General features: G+C 52.1%; 1 protein-coding gene across 2 annotated transcripts in view; it reads left to right on the top strand.

Annotated features, from left to right (window-relative positions):
* The first annotated feature begins 693 nt into the window (after positions 1–693).
* LOC144168748 (glypican-5-like) overlaps positions 694–22141 on the top strand; it is a 157758-nt gene continuing 136310 nt past the window's right edge. Inside the window, exon 1 of one of the 2 annotated variants that reach the window (XM_077697707.1) lies at positions 694–1286. In XM_077697707.1, coding sequence (XP_077553833.1) covers positions 1061–1286 — 226 coding nt within the window. In that variant the 5' untranslated portion in view covers positions 694–1060. The remainder of the gene's footprint in view (positions 1287–22141) is intronic. The other variant, XM_077697708.1, reaches the window with a different exon arrangement.

Raw genomic sequence — 22141 nt, 5'->3', positions numbered from 1 at the left:
AAAAAAAAAAAAAAAAAAGCAGCGACGTCGGGGCGCGGTAACGCTCCCCTCGCGCGGTGCGCACGACTCCTTCAAGCCCGACGGAACTCTACGCAATACTTGACTGCAGCGCCGCTAGTTCTCGCGACCGCCGTTTGGCCCACCCTCCTCCTCTGGCGGGGATGCGCAGTTCCGAAACTGAGCTTATTCTAGTAACGTTGCCCTGTACAGTGCCCATAGGACAAAAGTGAAACCAGAAAATGTTATATTGAGAAGCACGTTTTCGAGGTCTTCTATCTGATTTAAAACAACAGCTTTAACAAAACAGCCACACCTCCACTGAGTGACCTATGGTCACGTCTTAAGACCAAAACCGATAAAGGAAAGACGCAGTCGTCAGTGATATCGGTGTTTAACCGAGTGTCAGTCGGTTCTCACTGCTACGTCGGGGTTGTGCGCGAGTTCCAGCGATACGACTTTATTGACAACAGTTTCACTGAGAGAGTTAGGTACCGTTGCCGGCGTCGCTGGAAACACACTGTCGCCTTTACGAAATGAAAGGGAAGCAACAGCGCGCCCTGGTTTCCGCATTGGCGTCGGCCGCCCACGCCGCCTACCGCGCCGCGAGGTCGTAGCGGACCGGCTGATCGTCCCACGTAGGGCGCGCGAAACGTGAACCGCCGCTCACTGCAGGCCTGCGGCGGTCAGTGACAACTCCGGGGCCACGCCGCGAGCGCGCCGGGTTCGGACTGCGGCCTTGCGCCGACGCTGCTCTCTAGGTTACAAGGGGCGTCGCCTGCTCCCGCACGCACGGCGAAATTTGGGCCCCGGAGAGCATGAATGAAACAGCTGCGTCCTGCCCACCTCGAGGTGAGAGGGAGGGGCGGGATATTGACCCAGGCCGAGAGCGCCGCTCAACCCTCTCCGGGCGGCCGTCGGAGGGCGCCTCCGACGTGCGCCCGCCGCGGCGGAGCTGCCCGAGAAACCGGTCCGCCAGTTCTCGCGCGACAGCCGGCCGCGGCTTCTCGCCACTTGTGTGCGAGTGTTTGGCGGCGCTGTGCGGTGTCGTCAGTGGTGCGCGATGATGTGCTCGCCGGTCGCGCGGCGGGATCGCCTCTTGTGCCGCCCAACGGCGAGGTGTTGGAAGCCGATCGGAATACCGCCGCTGGCCATCGCGGTCGTGCTCGCTTGCGCCCCCCTCTGTTCTGCGAGCGGAGACTGCAGCGCGGCCCGGGACCTGCTCGCGTCCACGTTGGGAGGCGGCGACCACAAGTGGACCCAGGTGCTGGCCGCTTCGCCCACTACCGGTGAGCATCATCTGCCCGGGCCGTCAGTCGGCGCGCCCATATGGCCACGCTCGCCACGGCCAGCGGGCCTCGCGCGGCGACGTGGTCGGGCCGCAGGAGACGCGCGTTCGCGGGCTCAGGAATGCGCACGGACGGGGTTTCTTTCAGCCGGCCCCGGTGGCCTTTGTCCGGGCCTCGCGTTCGGCCCCCCTCGTCCTCGGCCTTTATCCTGGCTGTGAAAGCAGCGGGTAGGCGCGCCTGAGCCGTTGGCAGCATCAGTGCTCCCCACGGAGGCCTCTTGGCGATGTGGTGACACCTCTTGTAAGAGCAGCGCGCCTTCGGAATGCGACGTTGCTGCCGGGTTCCGGTTCGCTGTTACCCGCTCGCAGCCGCTTCTTGCGCTCGGGATGCCCGGGTGGCAGAGATCTTGGGACGCGCGACGCATGGTAATGCGCCCCGGGGCGATTTGGACCAGTTTCTAGACTGGCAATGACGCGGGATGACCTGCGCATACAAATGCAGTTCATCCGCTCTCCCTGGGAACGATTTCGCGGCAGCAGCAGCGGATCGTCACAGCGTTACTCGTTTTCGCATTGCCTTCTGTGCACATGGCGAGCCGTGTGACATTTGCCAGTGACGAGGCGGGCATTGCAGCTGATTTTTGTTGCTCCAAGCCTTTGCACTTACTTGAAAGGCGCCTAGGCCCTGGTCATTGGCGCCCTTAACGACGCCAAGAGAGGTCGGCAGCGGAGCAAAATCCGCTCGCACAACGGCTCCGCTGGAGTGCTTGCGCGAATGCGCTGATTGTTGCCGTAGCGCCACTCGAGAGCTCTCCTCTTCTCCCCACGTGATAGGCTGTGCAGCAAGCAATCGGAGCGTCAAATGTGTCGTCTCCAACCCTGCGTAATGTTTCGCTTTTGCTCCTGTCGCACAGCGCATGTAGGATTTGCGCGCAGTCGTAATTCCCACCGCCGTTGACTGCAAGGTAAAAACGCATTCATTTGCCAACGTTGGGGCCTCACAAAGCCATTGCGATGGCTGTGGCCACGTGGTGAGCCGCAACAAGTGCGTTCCGAGTTCCGTCTTTGCCGCATCGTGAGCTGGAAGTTGCCTCGAGTATATATGCACTTCGGGGCACCGAAGCAGTCAGTGCGCTGATTTGCAAACGGGAGGGAATTTCGTACTGCCGACGGATGTCGCTCTTCATTTTGCGGAGAAATGACTCCGCTGCTTACGCGGTCCCGACAACGCCAGACGGAGGCGAGTTCGCGCCGCTGCCCGTTCAGCAACGCCAAACCTCTTGCTTAGCGCCACGGTCCCATACGTCCCGTTCAAACTACGCGCCTCAGGACAGCTCGCGTCAGCTAGTGAATCGCCCATGGCCGCACGTGATTGTGGGCTGTATTTCTGCCGTGGTCGAGGGGTAACGCCTTGGTTTGGTTGAGTTGATAGCAGCCGCTATGTTGAGAGATGCGCTTTGTCGTACATTTTTCTCTCGAGGCGCCGGGGTGGCTTGGTTGCTTCGGCGCTGCTGAGCCCCCATCCGGAGCGACGTTGGTTCGATACCAGCCGCATTGTCTGAGCGTTCGGGGGTACAGGTATACAGCTTTGCTGTACAAGTCTTGTGTCTTTGCAGCACGAAGCTCTCTAGCGCGATGCGCAAACGAATGTCCCGGTGGTTTTTGAGTGCCCGTTACTACCTAGCGCTAGGCGTCAAGGAGTTTCCCGAGGTTTTAGTGCCGCGACTACGTGAGACGACGACTACGACGACGACAGCCCCTAAGGGGCTTCTCCCATAAAATAGTGCACACTGTAAGAATGGCGGGTGCTGTGTGCCGCCGGCCGACTCTGCTGGGAAACACCACCCCGGCCAGCTGCACGCATGCGCGACACGGCCACTTTGCGCGAGTCTGTTTGTAGTCGATTATCGCACACATTGAAATGTGCAGCGCGTGCAGGTGTGATCAGAAGTACAAGATTGTCGGCGATCTAGGAAAGCCCGTTCTGGCCTCGTCTCCTGCAGTTCCGCTTCCTGCTGGGTTGCTGCAGCGTTTGGGTGTTACTAAGGCATCATTGCTGAACACCGTGCCGTGCAGCGGGACAATTGAAATTTGGGCTTTAATGTTCTGTAGAGCTTCTGGCTGAATGAAACGCGCTAAGGGTACTGCGAGACGCAACGCTTTAAAACAAAATAAATCGTATGCTGTTTTTATGAATGGTTTGATTTTGATTAGGTGGTTTATGCGCCGACGCTACACAGGCGATGAGGCGCCCAGTGTAGTGCAGGGCTCCGGATTAATTTTGACCACCTGAGAACTTCAACAGGCGCCGAAATCTCGAACACACGCGCATTTTTGATGTTCGCCTCCACCAGAAAAGCGGCCGGTAAACAAACCAGCGTCCTTGGGCTGAGCCTCACAACGCCACTGCGGCGGGTAGTATGCTGTTTTTAAGGTCCCTGTCCTAGGTATTCGAAGGTACCACGGAGCGAAATGTGTTTGGTTCCTTAGAAAGACTGCCTTGTCACGATAACAATGACAGGAATTTTACGGCAAAGTTAAAAAAAAAAATCATGGCCATGTTGGTAAAACCCAGCCAGCAGTGGTGAGCTCTGAGCAGCCACTTTGTGGCGATGACGTCACAGAATCTCGCTTGTGTGATTGGCGGCCGCCGAGCGAAGGCACCGCCAAGAAACGCGATGCCAAGAAATTACTGTTTCCGCAGGACGAGTCTCTTCTGGCTCACGACCTCACACCTGAACGTATCGTATTCGTCGTGATGCTCATTTTACTCCGCCTCTAAGAACAGCCATTTTCCCATTACAGGGACCAGGCGAAAATGAAAAAGTAATCTTTGGAGTGACAATTAACAGTCAACAGGGTTACTGGCGCTGTCTGACTTACGAAACTGCTAGTATATTTGAAAATATTAACTTTTGCTTGCTCGGATTTGCTGTACCCACTAAAGTTGGACTAAAAATCACTAAGACATCGACATCCCCTGGGGTTCCATAATCCTGTAAAAAAATCCGCCAGCCCCACGGTGTAGGCCAGCCCTGAGGCCCACAATGTTCCTTAAAGGAACTGAAAATCCGCTAAATTTAGCGGGAAAAGTGGTAACATGGCAACACGGCCGGGATGCGTCATTCCGTTTCGTATGCGACCACAACCATGGCGATGATGATGATGATGATTTGACTATGCTTAGCCGCTTCCGCTTCAATCATACGCACGAAAAGAGGAAGGGAGAGAAAAAGAGAATTTGAAACGGGGTGGCGTTGCACTGCGACCCTAGTCGTAACGCCACTGTACAATCACCTCGTCCCGAAAACACCCTTTATGGAATTTTCGTGCTAGTCTGACGGATATCCTCCTAGCTTCTTCCCTGCTTTCGTCCCACCAACATTCTACCCCGCTTTTATTAACCGTCACTGCTTTCCGATTCACCCTTTATTTATTTATTTATTTACAGTATAAAGCGGTCCCGGAGGACCATGCAGGTGGGAACATGGTGATGCAGATATACAATTTATGTGTCACGGCAGAAGCCACGTGGCGCACAAGCACCCGAAGTAAAAAAAAACAACATTGAAAGATGGTTTAACCCAGCCAAGGAACAAAATAACACACCTTACAGAAGGGTTCATTACACATCACGTCAAGAAGACACCATAGAAGTCTCCGAAAACAATGCCAGGTGTGCAGAATACTTGACTGCTAACAACGGATAACAGGGCATCAATAAAACATCACCCTTTCAAAAGAGGCAAAATACAAAATAACGAAGAAATGTGACAAGGTCATTAACTGGTTGACTGCGTTTCGAGACCAGTCAACAGTGCACTCTCAAAAACACTTAGATTCTGATGAAACAATTTTTAAAAACGATAGTCTTTCTTGGACTACTTAAACCCAGAAATTTTGGTCTGTCTGTATTTCTGTCTGTCTGTCTGTCTGTGACTCGATTCAGCCACCCGGCCAAAGCAAAACAGTGCCTGCGCAATAGTCTTATATAGTCACAGCTAAATCTACCCGTCTATGTGCGGTGTAATGTTCATACTTGTCAATGTTGTTGAAGTACAAGACATTACGCAAATATGAGACAACAAATCAATACAGAAGTTATATTTGCAGTGTTCCTTTATAAAAAAATCAAACATGCTTGACTTTTGCGAAATTAAATACTTCATCAACTGCAGAAAAAGAATTTACCCCGCCGTCGCCTGCTGTCGCCCGCGCCACTATAGCTTCTGGCGCCATTTTAAAGGAGCCATGAAGACAAAATACAAGTTGGCTTTATTAGAAAGACTGCTTAGTCCCGATAACAATGATACCAATATCATCGCAATCTTCGAACAAATAACGGAGATATTAAAGAAAACGTGTGAAGCAGTCGCGACCCCCTAGCCAATTTCCCGCAACTTTTCTATGACGTCACGGAACCTTGTTTGTGCGATTGGCGGCCGCCTAACTGACCTGTCGTGACGACATATGACTGGACGTCTGTAGTGGGGCCTCTAGTTGCATTTGAACGCATCACTTGAATGCTAACGTGCACTTAACGCACTGAAAATTATGTTTTATTGTTGGCCCGTATGACGTCATTCTTGCTCATAACACGTCACTGTGGCGCAGAGTTTGAAAGTTTATAAATACTTCTTGCTTTTTTTTTCGTTAAAAAACATCTTTTGTGGGTGTAATGGAGCTGGGTGAGATACTGAATCCTAGTTCTTTTAAATTAAACGAAGTTGTATTTTCTCTTCATGGCTCCTTTAAGAAATCAACCGGCAACAGTTACTGAAGGTTCCACTAGATAGGTTCAACGTTCTGCTTGCAACGCACGTGGAGTAGGGAAACGCGGTTCTATAAACGTTGAAGTAGGGTATAAACGTTGAAGTATAAACGTTGAAGTATGCGCGTCTTCGCCGTGCGGCAGCGTTCGCATCGAGACACCCGGTTTGGAGCAGCGGAACGCGGGAAACTTAAAATGATTTAAGCAAACCTTTGGCGTCTTTACCTTGGGAGGAGCGCGATGCAAGAGGAACAACATTAGAGGTGAGCGGGAAAGCGAAGGGAGTCATTTACTTCGCAAAAGCCGATAAAGACTATCGTCTTTTGACGGCATTTGCAACGAAAGGAGCAGATACGCCGCCAATTTTTTCAGACAACGGATTCCAATCAACAATAGTTCTAGGAAAAAATGAATATTTAAAAAGGTTCGTGCGAGTTTGATGAGGAAGGATGTTATGTGCATGCTGAGATCTGGATGTGCGACGCAAGAAAGGCTGAATATATTGCGCGCGCATTTACGTTCAGTTTGTTGCGATAAAGTAAAAACAAAAATTTAAGTCGGACTACGCTGTTCCAGGGAAGGAATTTTATGTACAAGCATAAGGGATGACGAAGAATCTGTTCTCTTATATTTGTTAAATATGAAACGAACCTCCCGTCTCTGTACCATATCGAGCCTATGCTTATCTTTTTGATAGTAGGGATCTCACACTACTCTCGCGTATTCAATTTTAGGCAAAACAAAGGATCTATAGACAGGAGCCTGGAAGGTTTTAGTTTTATTGTAAAGTTCTCCACCTGCATATATGGGAGGGCTCAAAGTCTGCGCAGGCAGCTGTTACTCAGAGACATCTGCCAAACAGTTAGCCGCCACGGCTCACGGGCCAAAATCCTGTATGTTACCCGCGCAGACGAGAAAGCACGCGGCGGTTAGAACACGCGCCGCATTTGAAGGAATTTGGGGGGGGGCTCAGACATGTCGCGCAACGCTACCTTCCTATCGCAGCAAGATTAGCACAACGACGATAAGCAGAAAAATGTCGCTTTTTGGGCTGGGGAGCGGTCCGCTTCGTGCGTGTGTTTGCGCATGGCCGTCGAACTTTCATCGTCTTTGAACTCCTGTTGCTCAGCTGTGATGGTCTTGCTAGTCGGCAAGCCGTTACACATTAACGGGCCCCCTTTGGGTTGGAGAGTGACAGGTGAGCACGAGAGGTGGCATCAGACAAATTTAATAGGGATAGAATGTCTCTGCTCACCCCCGCGCTGCTGCTCCCGTCGGTGCCGCGCAACAGTTCCAGCAGTCAGTAATTCGTTGTCGATCGGTCGGCTGAATGGCAATGCTGATGGCTTAAGTCGAAGTCCTTAAGGCAAGAAATGTCCTGTAGACGCCTGACTTTCTCAATTGCAATATTTTTCCTGAAGCAGGTTTCGCCCTTTACGATTACATTTTTTAAGTGCGATGCACTTCTTTAAGCGACCCTGAACCTGCGTCCACCGGCAATGTCCGCATAGCATACCCACGTGGGGGATTGGCCAGGAATCTCCTCGTCTTCCTTTGCAAGGGGGGGAGATGGGGATTGGCCAGGAATCTCCTCGTCTTCCTTGGCAACGGGGGGAGATGGGCGCGCGCTGCCTGGCCGCTGACATGGCACATACCCACGTGGGGGATTGGCCAGGAATCGGGCGTGAGAAGGGCTAATGCACCCGCTTAAAGGAGTACTGACACGAAATTTCAAAGCTGAGATCCGCTCTAGCAATCAAGTACAACGACAACACAAATAGGTGTCTGTGAATAAATGCATCTTTCTTTCTTTGTAGTTGTGTGTGTGTGTGTGATCTCTCTTTCGCGAACATTGCCGAACCGCGCAAATTCAACTCGTGCATTCGCACTTTCACATTCTTCCCCTCGGGGAAATGCGGGGAATTTTTTTGTGTGCGACATTTCCAATCACGCGAAATGTCACCTTCAAGTTTGTGTGCTTGTCTAAAGTACTGCTGGGCTAAAATATAACTAGTGTAGTTAGTTATTAGCGTATTCTACCGCAACTAAAAGCCTGATAGGGCTTCAGTGGGGATTTGTCTCCGCACTTGCCGGCGGTGCGGTTGTGTCTTCCTGTGTTCTGTTGCTTGCCAGACCACGACAGACACGTTATTGGCAGGCCACCATTCGTCCAGTGACCGGCCCGGTGAAGCTCCAGCACGGTGTCGTACAGACCAGGCCTGGAGTCGGTCATCTGGCGAGCACGTCTCTCCAAAACCATCCCTCTGGACAACGGTTGAAGACCTTTATCCATCTGGATCTCGGACACCCGGCGGAGCTGTTACGATTGAGCTCGCCGTTGGGCTTTGTTTCAACACTCCTCGGCTGTGCGGCGAAGCCTCCACTACGTCGCCTTTCAAGCATGCCCCCCCTCCCCCGTGTCGGTGCATCATGCTTTCACGTCTCGACAAACCCAGGATCTCTAGCGCCTATCTATCGGCGCGATCAACATTCGATGGTGTGCCGAGGCAACAGGCCCAGAACTGCCCCAAGGACACAGAAGCCCCGCGTCCGCTGAAGAGACCTCCTCTCTCCCCTCTGTTAGACTCAGCGTGCGCCGCTACTACCGACTGCTTACGAACTCTGGAAAGAGTGTTGTGTGTGCCTGTGACGTTCGTGGCGTGTGCACAATCTAGAGGGAACGCTGTTTTCACCGTTGGCTCTTTTGGGTATAAATACGACCCCCGCCAGCGCTATAACCCATTCCTGTTTGAGCAGCGAATCAATGCTGTCACTCTGCTCGAGTCCTGTACTGTTACCTCGCCCGTCGGGGCGTTGTTCTTTGGCTTCGGCTCACCTCTCACTATGAAGTAAACAGTTACGTTAGCCTACGGCTTCTGGACTTCTTCACGGCTGCAACAGCTGCTGGCCGCTCGATTCACACCACGCTACCACACTTATGTCGGAGGCGACGGAGCTCGGCTCGGGTCGGCCTTCCCGGTCTCAACAGCGCACAGTGGAGGGACGTGCGAGAGAAGCCGGAGCAAGGCGGGGTCGTCGCTGGGGGCCGAAACTCAGGCTCGATCGCGAGGGACGCATTTCTCGAGATCCACTGATTCTAATAGCAAGGTCGCGAGCTCAGGCTGAGAAATAAGCAATTGAGGCTGGCACTTTGTCGGGACGAAGTGCCCAATGCTGCAAAGCAGGCTCCAGTTTACGCGATCCTTGCCGTCTTCCCGAAGGCCTTCACTCACCCGCCGCGGTGGCTCAGTGGCTAAGAGGTCGCGGGTTCGATTCCCGGCCACTTTTCAGGTGGAGGCGAAAAGCCAAAACGCCCGTGCGTACAAAATTTCGGCGCACGTTAAAGATCCCCAGGTGGTCAAAATTAATCCGGAGCCCTCCACTACGGCGCGCCTCATAGCCTGCGTTGCGTCGGCGCGTTGAAACCCTACAATCAACGAAGGCCTTCACTTCTGTCGCGGGGATTGGAACCACTTCATACGTAGGGCGCGTCCTCCTAGTGCAGCAGGCGACGTGAAGCAACAGCAAGCCGAGTGTTCTCAGGAGGCTGCGGCCCAGGAGCAGGGAGGGCGAATAAATGCGCTAATAACGCCTCATTTGGCTAAATGTATCGGCGCGGCAGGACATGCGCCTGCGCAAGGCGGGATATTTAAACAAAACAAAAACTGAAACAAAGCCCACGCATACCGGTACGCAGTTGAGGCACGCTATTTTATTCTGAGGTCTTTTAAAGAGAGCATGCGTTTAAGGCCCCGCTTACGTTTACCTCACGTGTCCCTACTCAGTGTATACGTTGCAGAGACACGCCTAGTCAAGTTCCACAAATCGCGATCTTGACTGTTCGAGCCTCGTGACGTCACAAATCATTACAAAAGTGTGTAGGGCGTTGAGACGTGTTTTTCAGCGCTGTTGGCGTTTTGTTTGTCAGTATAAGCAACTGCTGCTGCTTCTGCTGCCAGTGGTATATTGTAGTATTCGCGACACTAATCCACCGATGAACGGGAACTTATTTTTACGCTTTGCGCCACGGTAAAGCTCTCTGCCTAGCCGAGTAGTTTTTGGAGCTCCTGAAGCGGTGCTTCCGGGAGGCGTGGCTAGATGGGAGTATACGCGCACACTTCATTCTAGGTACAGTTAAACCTAGCTGTAACGAAGTTGACAAAAATTTCGCAATTTTTCGTTGCAACCAGGTTTTCGTTAGATGCAGGTTTCGAGTTAAGGCTGTCGGGAATGAAGAAGAGACGAAACCAAAATGGTAGACACCAGGGAAGGTGAACTCGCCCTTCGTGGATTTATTTCGCAGCGAAAAACGGCGTCAGTTGTGCCTCAGCTTTCGCACGGGCTCGCTTCACAGAAGTAAGGTCACTCATCCCCGTATTACCAAACGTAACTGATGCCTTTTGGCACTTTTCGGCGCCTTAACGCGTTACAAGAAGGCAACTTATGCTGAAAGGGTACTTTTTTGCGAACTTGATGCTCTTTACGGCACTCAAGATTGTTGAGGGGGATAATATACCAGCGGCAACATCCTTCTTTCTCGCTAGCGGATACGGCATTTAAAATTGGGCGCTTTTCTTGAAAAGACGCAACTTTCTCGTTCTCTAGCAGCAGCACTCATCACCGACGAAGCGATACCACAGATAGGTGTCGAGACGCGCGACTAAACGCCGACAGGACGGCCTAGCACCTCCAAACTCGAGTCTGGAACCGGAAACGCGCTCCCACGTGGAAACGCCCGGTAGTTCGCGGTGCGGGGAAAAACAGAACCTGAAGGGTGGTCGGTCTTGCTAGCTGGTGCGGTGTCTCTCTTAGACACAAGCAAAACTAGTAGTGACTGCCACGTTGGCCGTGGGGTGGTGCTATCCCTCCGTTTTTCATAATCATCATCATCATGACGAATTTCGTGTTTAGCCGATTAAAGACAATTTCATTGCTGCTGGCTCCGTACCGCAGTGCTAGTATTCGCTAAATTAGTTCATTTGCTCGGCCGAAAAAGTGCAAAAAACAATGACTGACTCAGCTTAGCTACTTCGATAGCAAGGTTAACCGCAGCGACGTTTCGTTACATAGAGATCGCAAACATATGGGCTTCAATGGGGGTGGGAATGGGGAATTTAAAAACTTCGTTAAACCCAGCAATTCGTTACATCCAGGTTTAGTTCTGAATGACGCGACGACGACAAACTGCCGAGGACGTGCCTGCAGAGCGGCCAAGGCGTTGCACGTGCAGCAGGACGCGGGTTCGATCCCCGCCGCAGCGTCTGTTTTCTCTGATCGGATCTAACCGTAGCCGTCAGCTGCGGCTCGCCTCGTGGCAACCTTTGAAAATGTGTTGTGCGCGTGTTTGTTCGAAAGTTGCGTCGGCACTAGAATTTGCGGTTTCAAACGCCCTCCGAAATGCTTTCCAGGCCGCGCGTAAGCCAGGCTCAGTGTTCCTTTCCGCGTGTAAGCCCCTCCTAAAAACTTTCTGCCTACAGCCCTGATCGGCACCAGCAGATTTTCTATGCAGTGGGGCATTTTTCTTTCCGAGTTACTGAACGGTGTGGTTATTGCGGACCATGCCCGGTGCTCTTTTTTTAACATCGCGTGGTTCCGTTTCTGCAACTACAGTAACAGTTGCAACCATCCACAGGTAGCCTAAATTGTTACGCGAACAACAAAAAAATAGAAACTTGAGAAACAGCGCGAACTAACACACAGTACAGTGTGTTACACAGTAGGAGACACACACACGGCGCTGACTATAACAACCCGTTTTTATTGCTCGCAGGCGCCCCAAATACGCATCTGCAAAGCAATGGAAAGGGAAAAGGAAAAAGAGGCAAATAGCGTCTTCTAAAAGTACGGCCCAGTTATTCATTGAAAAGATACCTGATTTCATTTTCATGCAATACGACACATGGTTCGCTTACACAATTTGTCGCCCCTCTGAGAACCTTCATAAATTTCACGTGTGCATATCCCCGAATGATATGGCACTGGTCATGACTGGAATTACAATGGCGACAGTGCGAACGCAACTGGCCGCCGTCATTCGTCTTTAGTGAATTTGCACGCTCCTGGGGCCGAACAGTGATGCGTCTTCCCGTCTGACCAACACAGCTTCGTTTGCATGTCCGCGCAAATGACACGCTGACGGCAATCCACGACCTTCGTTTTACATGTGTTTCCCTTTCTGCCGTCCCTATTCACCATCGCACAGAGCTCCCTCAGTTTACTCGGCGCCGTCATGAGGACTTCAGCGCCCCCTCGTTCGCCAGCTTTCTGAAACCAAAAACGAAATTGGCTTCACTTTAACTGGCACTCCGATCACGGTACACATGTACAAGCAAATGGCCGGGTTAAAACAAGCGATCCCAGCATGGGCAGAAGTCGTATCCGCCTGGATGTAGGAAAAGAAAGTATTGGGACGCCAAAGCGGAAGTCGCCTCACGTGTAGCCGTGGGTGTTAAAGTGAAAGAATTCAGTTGACTGCGTCAGTTTTGACACCCAAATCAGCAGACCAGGAGCCGCAGGTTATCAGCCTCGGTTGTTATCTGGCAGCGCTGAATCCCTGTTGCAGGACCTCAGGAAACAAAAATGGAACAAACCGGCACTTCACGGAGAAACAGAGAAGGAAAAACGCCGCACGGCCGTTATTCCTTACGTGCATCGGGTAGCGGACAAAATCAGAGAAAACTGGCGAACGAGGGGTCCTCATGACGGCGCCCAGTAAACTGAGGTCGACGCTCTGTGCGATGGTAAACAGTGACGGTAGAAAGGGAAACACATGTACAACGAAACACAAAACGAAGCACGTGGATTGTCGTCAGCGTGTCGTTTGCGCAGGCATGCAAACGAAGCTGTGTTGGTTAGACGGGAAGATGCACCACTGTTCGGCCCCAGGAGCGGCGGCATTGAATGGCAAGCAATGGCAAAAACCGAGGCAAGAGCTAAAACGCGCTGCTTTCTTGATTTTCTTGCAGGATGGCCAATCGATTGATTAATATGTTCCAAATCGCACTTACTAGCTGTGGCCGAACCCGGCCGTCGTTTCACTCTGTGAACCAGGTCCTGATACGGTTGGTCGCGCACATTAGGGCAAAGGAGAAGACGAGCCCTTGAAGTTGAGCTCGCTTCTTTATTCTAAAACAGTTTCCTGTTGCACGCGGTAGTAGAGGCTCCAGATTAGTTCGTACCACCTGGGGGTCTTTAACGCGCGCCGATATTTGACACGGGGGGGTTTCGCTTTTTGCCTTTGTCAGAAGAGCGGCCGCCGCGGCCGGGAGTCGAACAGGTGTCATTGGGCTCAACGCGTTAGCCACCGCGGCGGGTTCGTTCATTTTTCGGAGCAACAAAAGCGTTTAGTGCGGCTGTACACAGTTGGGGTAAGCTGCCGCGTGGTGGACAAGCACGGGCGGCGCGTGCCTCGGCGGCCACTGCTGCATCCGCTTCGCCACCTCCACGGAAACGCTGCCGCCGTCCCTCCTCCCGCGGGGTCGTCGACTCGGCGCGCCTGCGGAGTGGCCGAGGAACCTCTCCGTGACGTCACTCGCCCGCTTCCGGCCTTGCGCGGCCCAAGAGGAGAACCGTTGTCTTGCCCCGTTGTCTGCTTCCAACGACCCTCTCTCTCCCTCTGAACTGCCTGCTTCTTCGGTGCCGCTGGAGGCATACCGTTCCCGGTTACGGATGTCTGCCAGATCATCTTCGGGCCAGGATGAGGCAATCCCGCGTGCCCCCTTTGTTGGCACCGCGATTTCCTGACGCCGAAGACCCGTGGGACGCGGCCAGCCCGGCGGACACGCCCGGCGCCACCACGTTCCGCTCAGTTGCCGCACGGCGTCGCGCTGTTTCGCAGCTGCGTCAGCAGGCACATTCCGCCGAGCCCTGGCTGACTTTACACCGTGCCTCCAGAAATAAGGGACGACGCACGGGATTTCGGTGGATCTAGCACTTCGTTCAGACCTCACTCATCTGTCGCACCGAGCTGGGTCCGGCGCCAGACTTGAAGAAAGATCGTTCTGTCTTTCCGTGACCGAGGGCTCCGCGCTTACAGCACGCACCGGTAAGTAGCCACTAGGCTACTCTCTCGAAATAAATGAAAGCTGGGATACACCGAATTAGAGACGTTACTGTGTAGGAAAAAAAGCGAGCGATTTCGGCAGTGGACGGGGGTGTCGTGGCGTCGGATTGAGTTGGCCACCGGAGCAGCTATTGCAATAGATAGTGTCCACCAGTCGTGCGTTATGTGAAAATGTCCACTGCCTTTGCTTCTTCTCTGACGCCTCCATTTGGTAGCTCCCGGAGCGCCCGTATCCAGCCGCGACAGTCCCGATCCTGCGGAACCTGCGCCCGTGGCATTAAAGCGCTCGACGCGGGTTTGCCGCTTTTCTCTCTCGTCAGTTGCGAACGCATGCTCCCGCAGAGCCGGGACTGAAACATCTTGCCTTCATTTCGGGGGTGGCAGCCCGCACATTCGTTACCTCACAATGCAGCACTAGTACCGTGTACGTGGTGGGCATATTTCTGGCCCAGTGGGGCGCCGTCGTCACCGCGAAAGGCCCCATTTTGGGCACTCAACGAAATAAATGCCGCCCCCCAAGCTTAGGGGGAAAACGTCGAATCCCGTCGCAATAGCAGTCGGGGGTCCGAGCGAGAGGATGTGTATGGAAATCGCCTGCCTCTTGCGAAAAGGCACCCGAGGGGAAGCAGCATTCAAGGCCGGCCGCGAAACGCGCTCGTCGCGCGTCGGCGCATGCGTGCATAGTGTGAGCCTGCAGTCGGGTGTGGGCGCTGCTGGCATGCCGTGCCCGGTCGCCGCGCGAACTGCAACGACCGCGCCACTTGATTGACCAACTCGCCTTCGAGAGGCGTTGGAGCTTTCTCGGGTCTTGCTTTCGTAAGCGACGGGGCGGGCTTCGTTCAAGACGCGCCCATAGCTGAGCGCTCGCGTCCAAGCGATTACGGCAGACGACGTCCCCAGATGGCGCCGTACTTAGGTTGCGACCGCCTCTTTTAACGCCTCGCTCTCTACGTTTCAAGCACGAGCGTCGTGAGGTATCATGACGTGCAGAAAATAGGTGCCCCAGCCGGGAAAGGGCAATAGCTGTGAAGGATTAGCGGGGCAACAGCTGCGCCAAACGATTAGGGCTGGTCGAGTAGTGATAGAGCTCTTGAAGGATGATAGAGGTCGAGTTGTGATGTAGTGATAGAGCTCTTGAAGGATGGCGGAGAAATTATACTTGAAAAACTGGCAAACCTGTATAGGCAATGCCTAATGACCGCAAGTTTACTGGAATCTTGGAAGAACGCGAACATCATCCTAATCCATAAGAAAGGTGACATGAAGGACTTGAAAAATTGCAGGCCGATCAGCTTACCGTCAGTCGTCTAGAAGGTACTTACCAAGGTAATCGCTGGCAGCATTTCTGCAACCTTATATCTCAGTCAACCTAAAGAACAAGCATGGTTCCGTAAAGGTTATTCAACAATGGACCATATTCACACAATCAATCAGGTGATAGAGAAGTGCGCTGAGTATACTGAACCCCTATATATAGCCTTCATAGATTATGAGAAAGCATGTGACTCGGTCGAAACCATGACAGTCATTCAGGCATTACGGAACCAGGGGGTAGATGAGCATTATGTAAGAATACTAGAGGATGTCTACAATGGGTCCACAGCTACCATCATCCTCCATAGGGAGAGCAATAAAATACCTATAAGGAAGGGCGTGAGACAGGAGACGCAATCTCTCCAATGTTATTCACAGCATGTTTACAAGAAGTATTCAGAGCGTTGGATTGGGAACAGGTGGGAGTAAGGGTTAATGGAGAATACCTCAGTAACCTCAGATTTGCTGATGACGTTGGCTTGCTAAGTAACTCGGGGGACGAATTGCAAAGCATGCTGTCCGCACTGGACGAACAGAGTAGAACCTTGGGCCTGAAAATTAATATGTAGAAAACCAAAGTAATGATCAATAACCTCGGGACAGCACAGCAGTTTGGGATAGGGGGCAAGGTAGTGGAAGTGGTCAAAACTTGGGCCAAGTTTTGACCCCGGATCCCAACCAAGAGGCAGAGATAATTATAACGATAAGAATGCGGTGGAGTGCATATGGCAAACATTCTCAGATAATAAATGGCAGCCTACCATTGCCCTGAAGAAGAAAGTGTATGACAGCTGCATCTTACCGGGAGTCACCTACGGGGTAGAAACTTGGAGGCTCACTAAGAGGGTTCAACTTAAATTGAGGACGACTCAGCAAGCAATGGAACGGAAGATGATAGGTGTAACATTAAGGGACAAGAAGAGAGCGGAGTGGGTAGGGAAAGGAACGCGTGTTAAGGACACATTAGTAGAAATTAAGAAGAAGAAATGGACGTGGGCAGGGCATATAATATAATGCGAAGGCAAGATAACCGTTGGACATTAAGGGTAACAGAGTGGATCCCTAGAGAAGGCAAGCGTTGCAGGGGGCGGCAGAAAGTTAGGTGGGCAGATGAGATCAAGAATTTTGCGGGGATAAATTGGTCGCAGTTAGCACAGGACCGGGGTAATTGGAGAATAATGGGAGAGCCCTTTGCCCTGCAGGGGGCGTAGTTACGGTGGTGATGATGATGATGATGATGATATTTTTCGCTCCCGCACGTTCTGCGGGGAAAAAATAGTGCCTTGGCACCCCCTTGCCTTGGCTAGCCGAAGTTGCAGCGCGTAATTAGGCACACAAGGGGCATCGGTGGCCCAATCCAAGGGCGAGAGTTTTGGGTGAGCTCCCGCGCAAGCAGGCGCCATGCACGCTCGTTCCCCACTTCCCAAGCGTCGAGAGGAATTCGGGGAAGTCTGGTGGCTGTCCACCACGGCGAACGTCCATCGGAATTCCGCAGCCCCTTCGGACCAAAATCTCGGTCCAGAATAAAAAAAATTACAGGTTTTAAGGAGCTTTCGGTGCATGAACATGTAAATTGGTATTTTTATTTTGATTTGTTTTTAGACAGGATCTCCAGGATCTATTTTTTAAAAGACGGTATCTGTGCTCTTGGGAATATTTATGCCTACTTATGAATCCGCATACCCTTCAAGCGATTTCTCCTGTAGGTTTTTGTTGAGGATAGTTCCTCGATCATCTTTCCTTTGCTTGCTTTTCTCGTAAATGTTATTTTAATTGATTACTCAATTCCTTAAAGATATTATTTTAATTTTTTTTCTGAGTAGCGAAGTTCTAGAGAGAGAGAGAGAATGCATTTAATGGTAAAAGTGAGGTTAGCCGAGCCATATCGCTTAGCATGCTACGCCATATGAAGGAACGAAAAGAGAGTCTGCGAACTGAAATAAATACATAAATAAATAAATAAATAAATAAATAATTATTTTACAAAAGTACCGAATGTGAGCTTCAGAGACACCTATGAGCCGCGATCCAACGTCACTCATATTCGGGGACGCTGCTTTGACGTGCATGATCGCTGCGGAAAATATTTCTTACGCACTGTTAAAGAAAGTAAACACCTAACTTTTATAAATGAGAGTGAGATGGTTTAACACTGCAGTGAGCAAAAAATTATCAGTCGGAACAGTAGCATTAAAGTGTTACAAAGCTCACTGTTGTGTCACTCAATGTTACAATGTTTATTACAAAACCCAGAGCCTCTCAAAAAACCGTCTTCACCACCTGCCGTTTTCACGGCGGCACTCAAATTAGGACTGATTAACTGTAGTGGGTGCAATTATTCCTCGTACCAAACAACATTTACACGTGGAAGAGTAGGCGTAGCGTAGCGCACGCTGCTCGCTACGCTAAAACACTCCATTCACGGAGTTTAGTCAGACTGCGTTTAATTAAGCCGAGAAATGTAGCTATGTTAGGCAGCAGGACATTACGCGCTGGATGTAATGAAACATTGGATGTGGTGGCGCATTGGATGTGCTTGCCGAATTTGGATGTAATGACACAACTTTGGACGAAGTTGCTTGATGGATGTAATGGCACGTTGAATGTAATGGCGCTTTGGAGGTAATGGCACGTTGGATGCAGTGGCTAGAATTGGATGTTTCTGCTGGTTGGATGTAACGGCACGAAATTGGATGTTTCTGCTGGTTGGAAGGGATGGCACGATGGATGCGTTGGCCCCAAGCGGTTCTTCGGAGAGCGATGCACTGCCTCTCGTATTGCCACAGAACTAGAATCACTCTAATGGCGACACCGTACGCACTGGGAGAAGGTGCTTTGCGAGGGCGCGTCTTTTCCGTTGCGGGGCCGAAGGTCGCCGGAGCAGCAGGGCAGCACCGCGCCCTTCCCAGGCACCGGCCGGGACACGTCGTGGGGCGTTCTTTTGCCTCGCTGATGGACGACGGTTTTTGCAGAGCGAAACTCGTACGGCTGTTTTGATTCCTCCCGAGGCCGCGCGTGTCTTTGAAACGCGAGGCGTCGGGAATGGAGCGTGCGCCACCACCGAAGTCGCCCGCCGTTCGAAACACCCCTTGAGCAGGTGAAGTTAGACCAGCACAGTCTCGGCTGGGCAATGGAGATGTCTCGACCCGCCTCTTTGAGGGCCTGTCCTCAGCCGCTCCTCCGACTCGGCTTCTCTCTCCCGTTGCCGGACTCGAGCCCCGCTGGCCTTCGCCGATTTCCTTCTGAGCGGCTTCTCCGGGATGTTCCCGTCATGACTCGTTTATTTTTACGCGTGCTCAGTGCTGGCGTTTCTGAAGCGGGGTGACGTAATCTCACTGTCTTCCGGGCCTCTCCCGATGCGCTGGGCAACACAATGAGCTCACGAACGACGACGTCTCCATGGCCGAGCTTTGCGGCGCAAGCGGCCTTGGGTTATTTAGGCGCACCGTGGATACAGACGGGCCTGTTCTGCATACCTTCTTCCGCGTGCCCAGGCGTACGCTGCGCCGCCTGATTATTTTCTAGCCCGGCGCGGCCTCGACGGCGCTCGTCGAAAAACCGATGGCGAAGTTGATACTAGACACGTGCTCATACTGCGTGCCTGCGCAGACGTGGTTACATCGCCTCAACGGTTGATCATATATAATAAGTAGCTCCATGCAATCACACCTGGTGGTTCCGTCCCTGTAAAGAATCTGGGTGCCTAGTCATTGGCCCTGAACGGCGTCATGTTGATGCCACGCGTTATTTGTGCACCCCACCACCGCCTGACGAATACGGTGCCGGACAGAGGCGAGGCGAATGCGCTCAGCGTCAGGAGGGTTGTGACGACGCAGGCAGGAGCGTCACCACCGCCGGGGCTCGCGAAGAACGCGCGCCTTCTCTCGTAGCGGACAACGTGTCACACTTGCCAGCAGCGCCGCGGAGGACGCCCTGGTTGCTTCACTGCCGCGCGCACTCGGCATTTTACTCGACTCTTGGCTCCCAAGCCTCCTCGAGCTCCCTGGCACTGCTCCGCAACAGCGGCCATTGGCGCCGGAGGCTCCGCACACACACGCACACACATTCTGCCAACTCAAGGATGGCTTCGAATTGAAACTGAGGGTCCGCAGAGCTCCATTCTCCCCGGATTTTATTCTTGCAGCGACACTGCTCCGTGATATTCGGCCCTGGAGGCGTGAATGGACGCGAGGGCCGCGTCTGCAGAATCGGCCGTGTCGGGAAGGGGTGTAAGAACAAATGGTCCCAGCTCGATACTACGAACTTATGGTCCCCGAAGAAATGGTCCCAGGCACCTCTTGAGGCAAAATGATTCTATAAAACTTCACGTGGGTTCTCTGTTCAAATTTTTTGTATCTTGCTGGAGTGCAGTTTACAATTTATTTAGCTTTTCAATTTCTGTTTTCTTTATTTTTCAGGTTCCATTAAACCGGTTATCTCAGTTTACGCTATTACAACGGTTAAACGCGGTATTTCTGCCAACCATGCATTTTTGAGCTAGTGCAGGGAATATTACACAATTGGCCCGTTTGGGGAATTTTTTCATTCGTATTTCCGCCGTTTTTCTCCGGGATTTTTTATTTTTGTCTTCGCGTTTTTTATACGTTGAAGACGAATATTCTTATTTATTCCATATCTCTCTGTTCCGTTAATGGATTTTTGTAATGTTTTCCTTTTTTCTGTTTTCGACTTTTTAGTTTATCAAAACATCGTTGTTTTAATTATCTGCCTTGTCACTATGTAACAAATGAATGGGTTACTTGCAAACACAGGGGAAAAAAAGTAGCCACGTGGGAAACATGCGGCTCCATCCATGATTTACAGAATACCCAGAGGCATGGCTCAGAAAGGAGCGCCCGTAGTTTCTTGTGAGCGAGCACTTCACGTAGTGAGTTCTCTGCCCCCTCCCTCCCCCTCGGAAGTTCTCTCAGTCACCGCAACTATTTCTGTTTCTAATCGTGGATTTCCACGCACGGCCAGACCACATGCTCCCTTCCCGTTCAAGATAGTTTGTGAGTTCGGCCGTGTTCCAGGAAGCCGCACCTGTCGCGGGACGCCGCTAGTAAGCGAGGTCGGTGACAGGCACAGTCTCGAGACATGCCGACGTCTGATCGCGAGCATCGGCTGAGCCACTGGTCAGGCCAGGCTGTCGCGACAGTCGGCACCATGCCCAATTTCTTCTAAAGAGGGCCATCTCAAGCAAAGAAATACGTTACCGAAGCGAGTGCACTTAGAGCCAATAAATAAGAAAATTATGGCAGCCCGTTATTGTATTCGCTTCAAACACCGGCCGAGGGCTGCCCAGTACACGCTGATTTTGATTGAAATGTCTGCCACTGGTTTGCCTGGTATTCGGAATAGCAAAAAAAAAAAAAAAAAAAGGGCGAGCAAAGGAAGCACGCGAGGACGTAAGTGTGCGAGAAAAAAATTGTATACCGCATTTCACTCAAGTAAATTCAGCCTTAGTAAACTATATATCAGCCTTAGCAAATTATATATCAACAGATGCAAAATACATTGTGCACAAATACAAACAAATACATTGACCCCCTTCCTTCTCATACAGGCGCTCATGCATCGGTGCAGTAGTGGTGGGACCATTTGAAGTTGGGCCCATTTATTCCGCGACCGGTCGGGAAGGATGAGGAGGAGGAATAAACTTTCATTAAACAGCAGGGTGCTGGTGTCAGGGGCACCCGCCCGGTGAGAGGAGTCCTCAGTCCAGGACCCCTTGGAGTCTACCGGCCTTCTTCGCTCTCTCGACCAACGTTTGCTGATCGGAGAGGTCAGAACTGGTCAGCATCTCCACCCACTGCTGTCGGGAAGAATACTTTTCTTTCTCCGTGGGTTGCCGAGCCCGTGGTCGAGCTCCGAGAGGCGCAGTGCGGGCCTGGACTCCGCCGGATCCGTGCGCGGTGCACGCTCTGGGTCTGTTGGGCGCGGACTCGTCGGCGTGCATCTGATCGGCCGTCCCGCGTGCCTCGGCTAGCTTTGTTGTGCCAGAATCCCGTGGGAGAGCGGGAAGGAGCCGGCAGCATCACGCGCCGCCGCGGGGCTCGTGTTTCTGCCTCTGCCGCCCACGCTCTGTCGCGCGATCGGCGCTGCGTGTGAACCGTGCTCCTGTTTCGCTTCCCCCCCCCCCCCCCCCCCCCGGCATTGGTCGCGCGCAGAACGCGGGCGCCGGGCGGCTGTACCGGTTCGTGCGTTTAAAATATTAGCAGCATGCGCATTACCGACTTACCGCGAACATCAATAACCTGTAAAACCAGCCGACTTGCCACTGACCGCGTTTTATGTCACTTTATTCCTTTGAACCAACTTCAGCTGCAAACGGGAATTTATTTCTTGCAGTTTGAGCCGCTGCAGGGGTGGAACTGGGTAAGAGGGTCCAGTATCCCGGGTACATTGTATGCTATAGCGCTAAGGAGGGAACACAGATGGAAGAAAAACACAGGACGAACGTTAGACTTCAACTGAGATTTTTACTAAACACACATACACACGTTACGGCACATGCTCCAGAAACAAAGAAAAAAAAAGAGAATTTTTTTAGTTACACGCGTGCGGGACAGACAATCTTTGGTTCAAGAACCGCACTTGTTTTTTTGGGCGGTGCCACATGGCCAAAGCCTCGTTTTCTCGTTCGTGTTGGCAGCTTCATCTGCGCAAAACCGGCGCTTTTTCCTAAGCTGGGGTGCATTTGCACCTA

Source organism: Haemaphysalis longicornis, unplaced genomic scaffold, assembly GCF_048455015.1.
Source record: "Haemaphysalis longicornis isolate Haplotype H1 unplaced genomic scaffold, Haemaphysalis longicornis Haplotype H1 scaffold_2, whole genome shotgun sequence".
In the NCBI taxonomy this organism is placed as follows: Eukaryota; Metazoa; Arthropoda; class Arachnida; order Ixodida; family Ixodidae; genus Haemaphysalis; species Haemaphysalis longicornis.
Note: the sequence above shows the minus strand (reverse complement) of the source record. Positions and strands in the feature narration are given on the sequence as shown.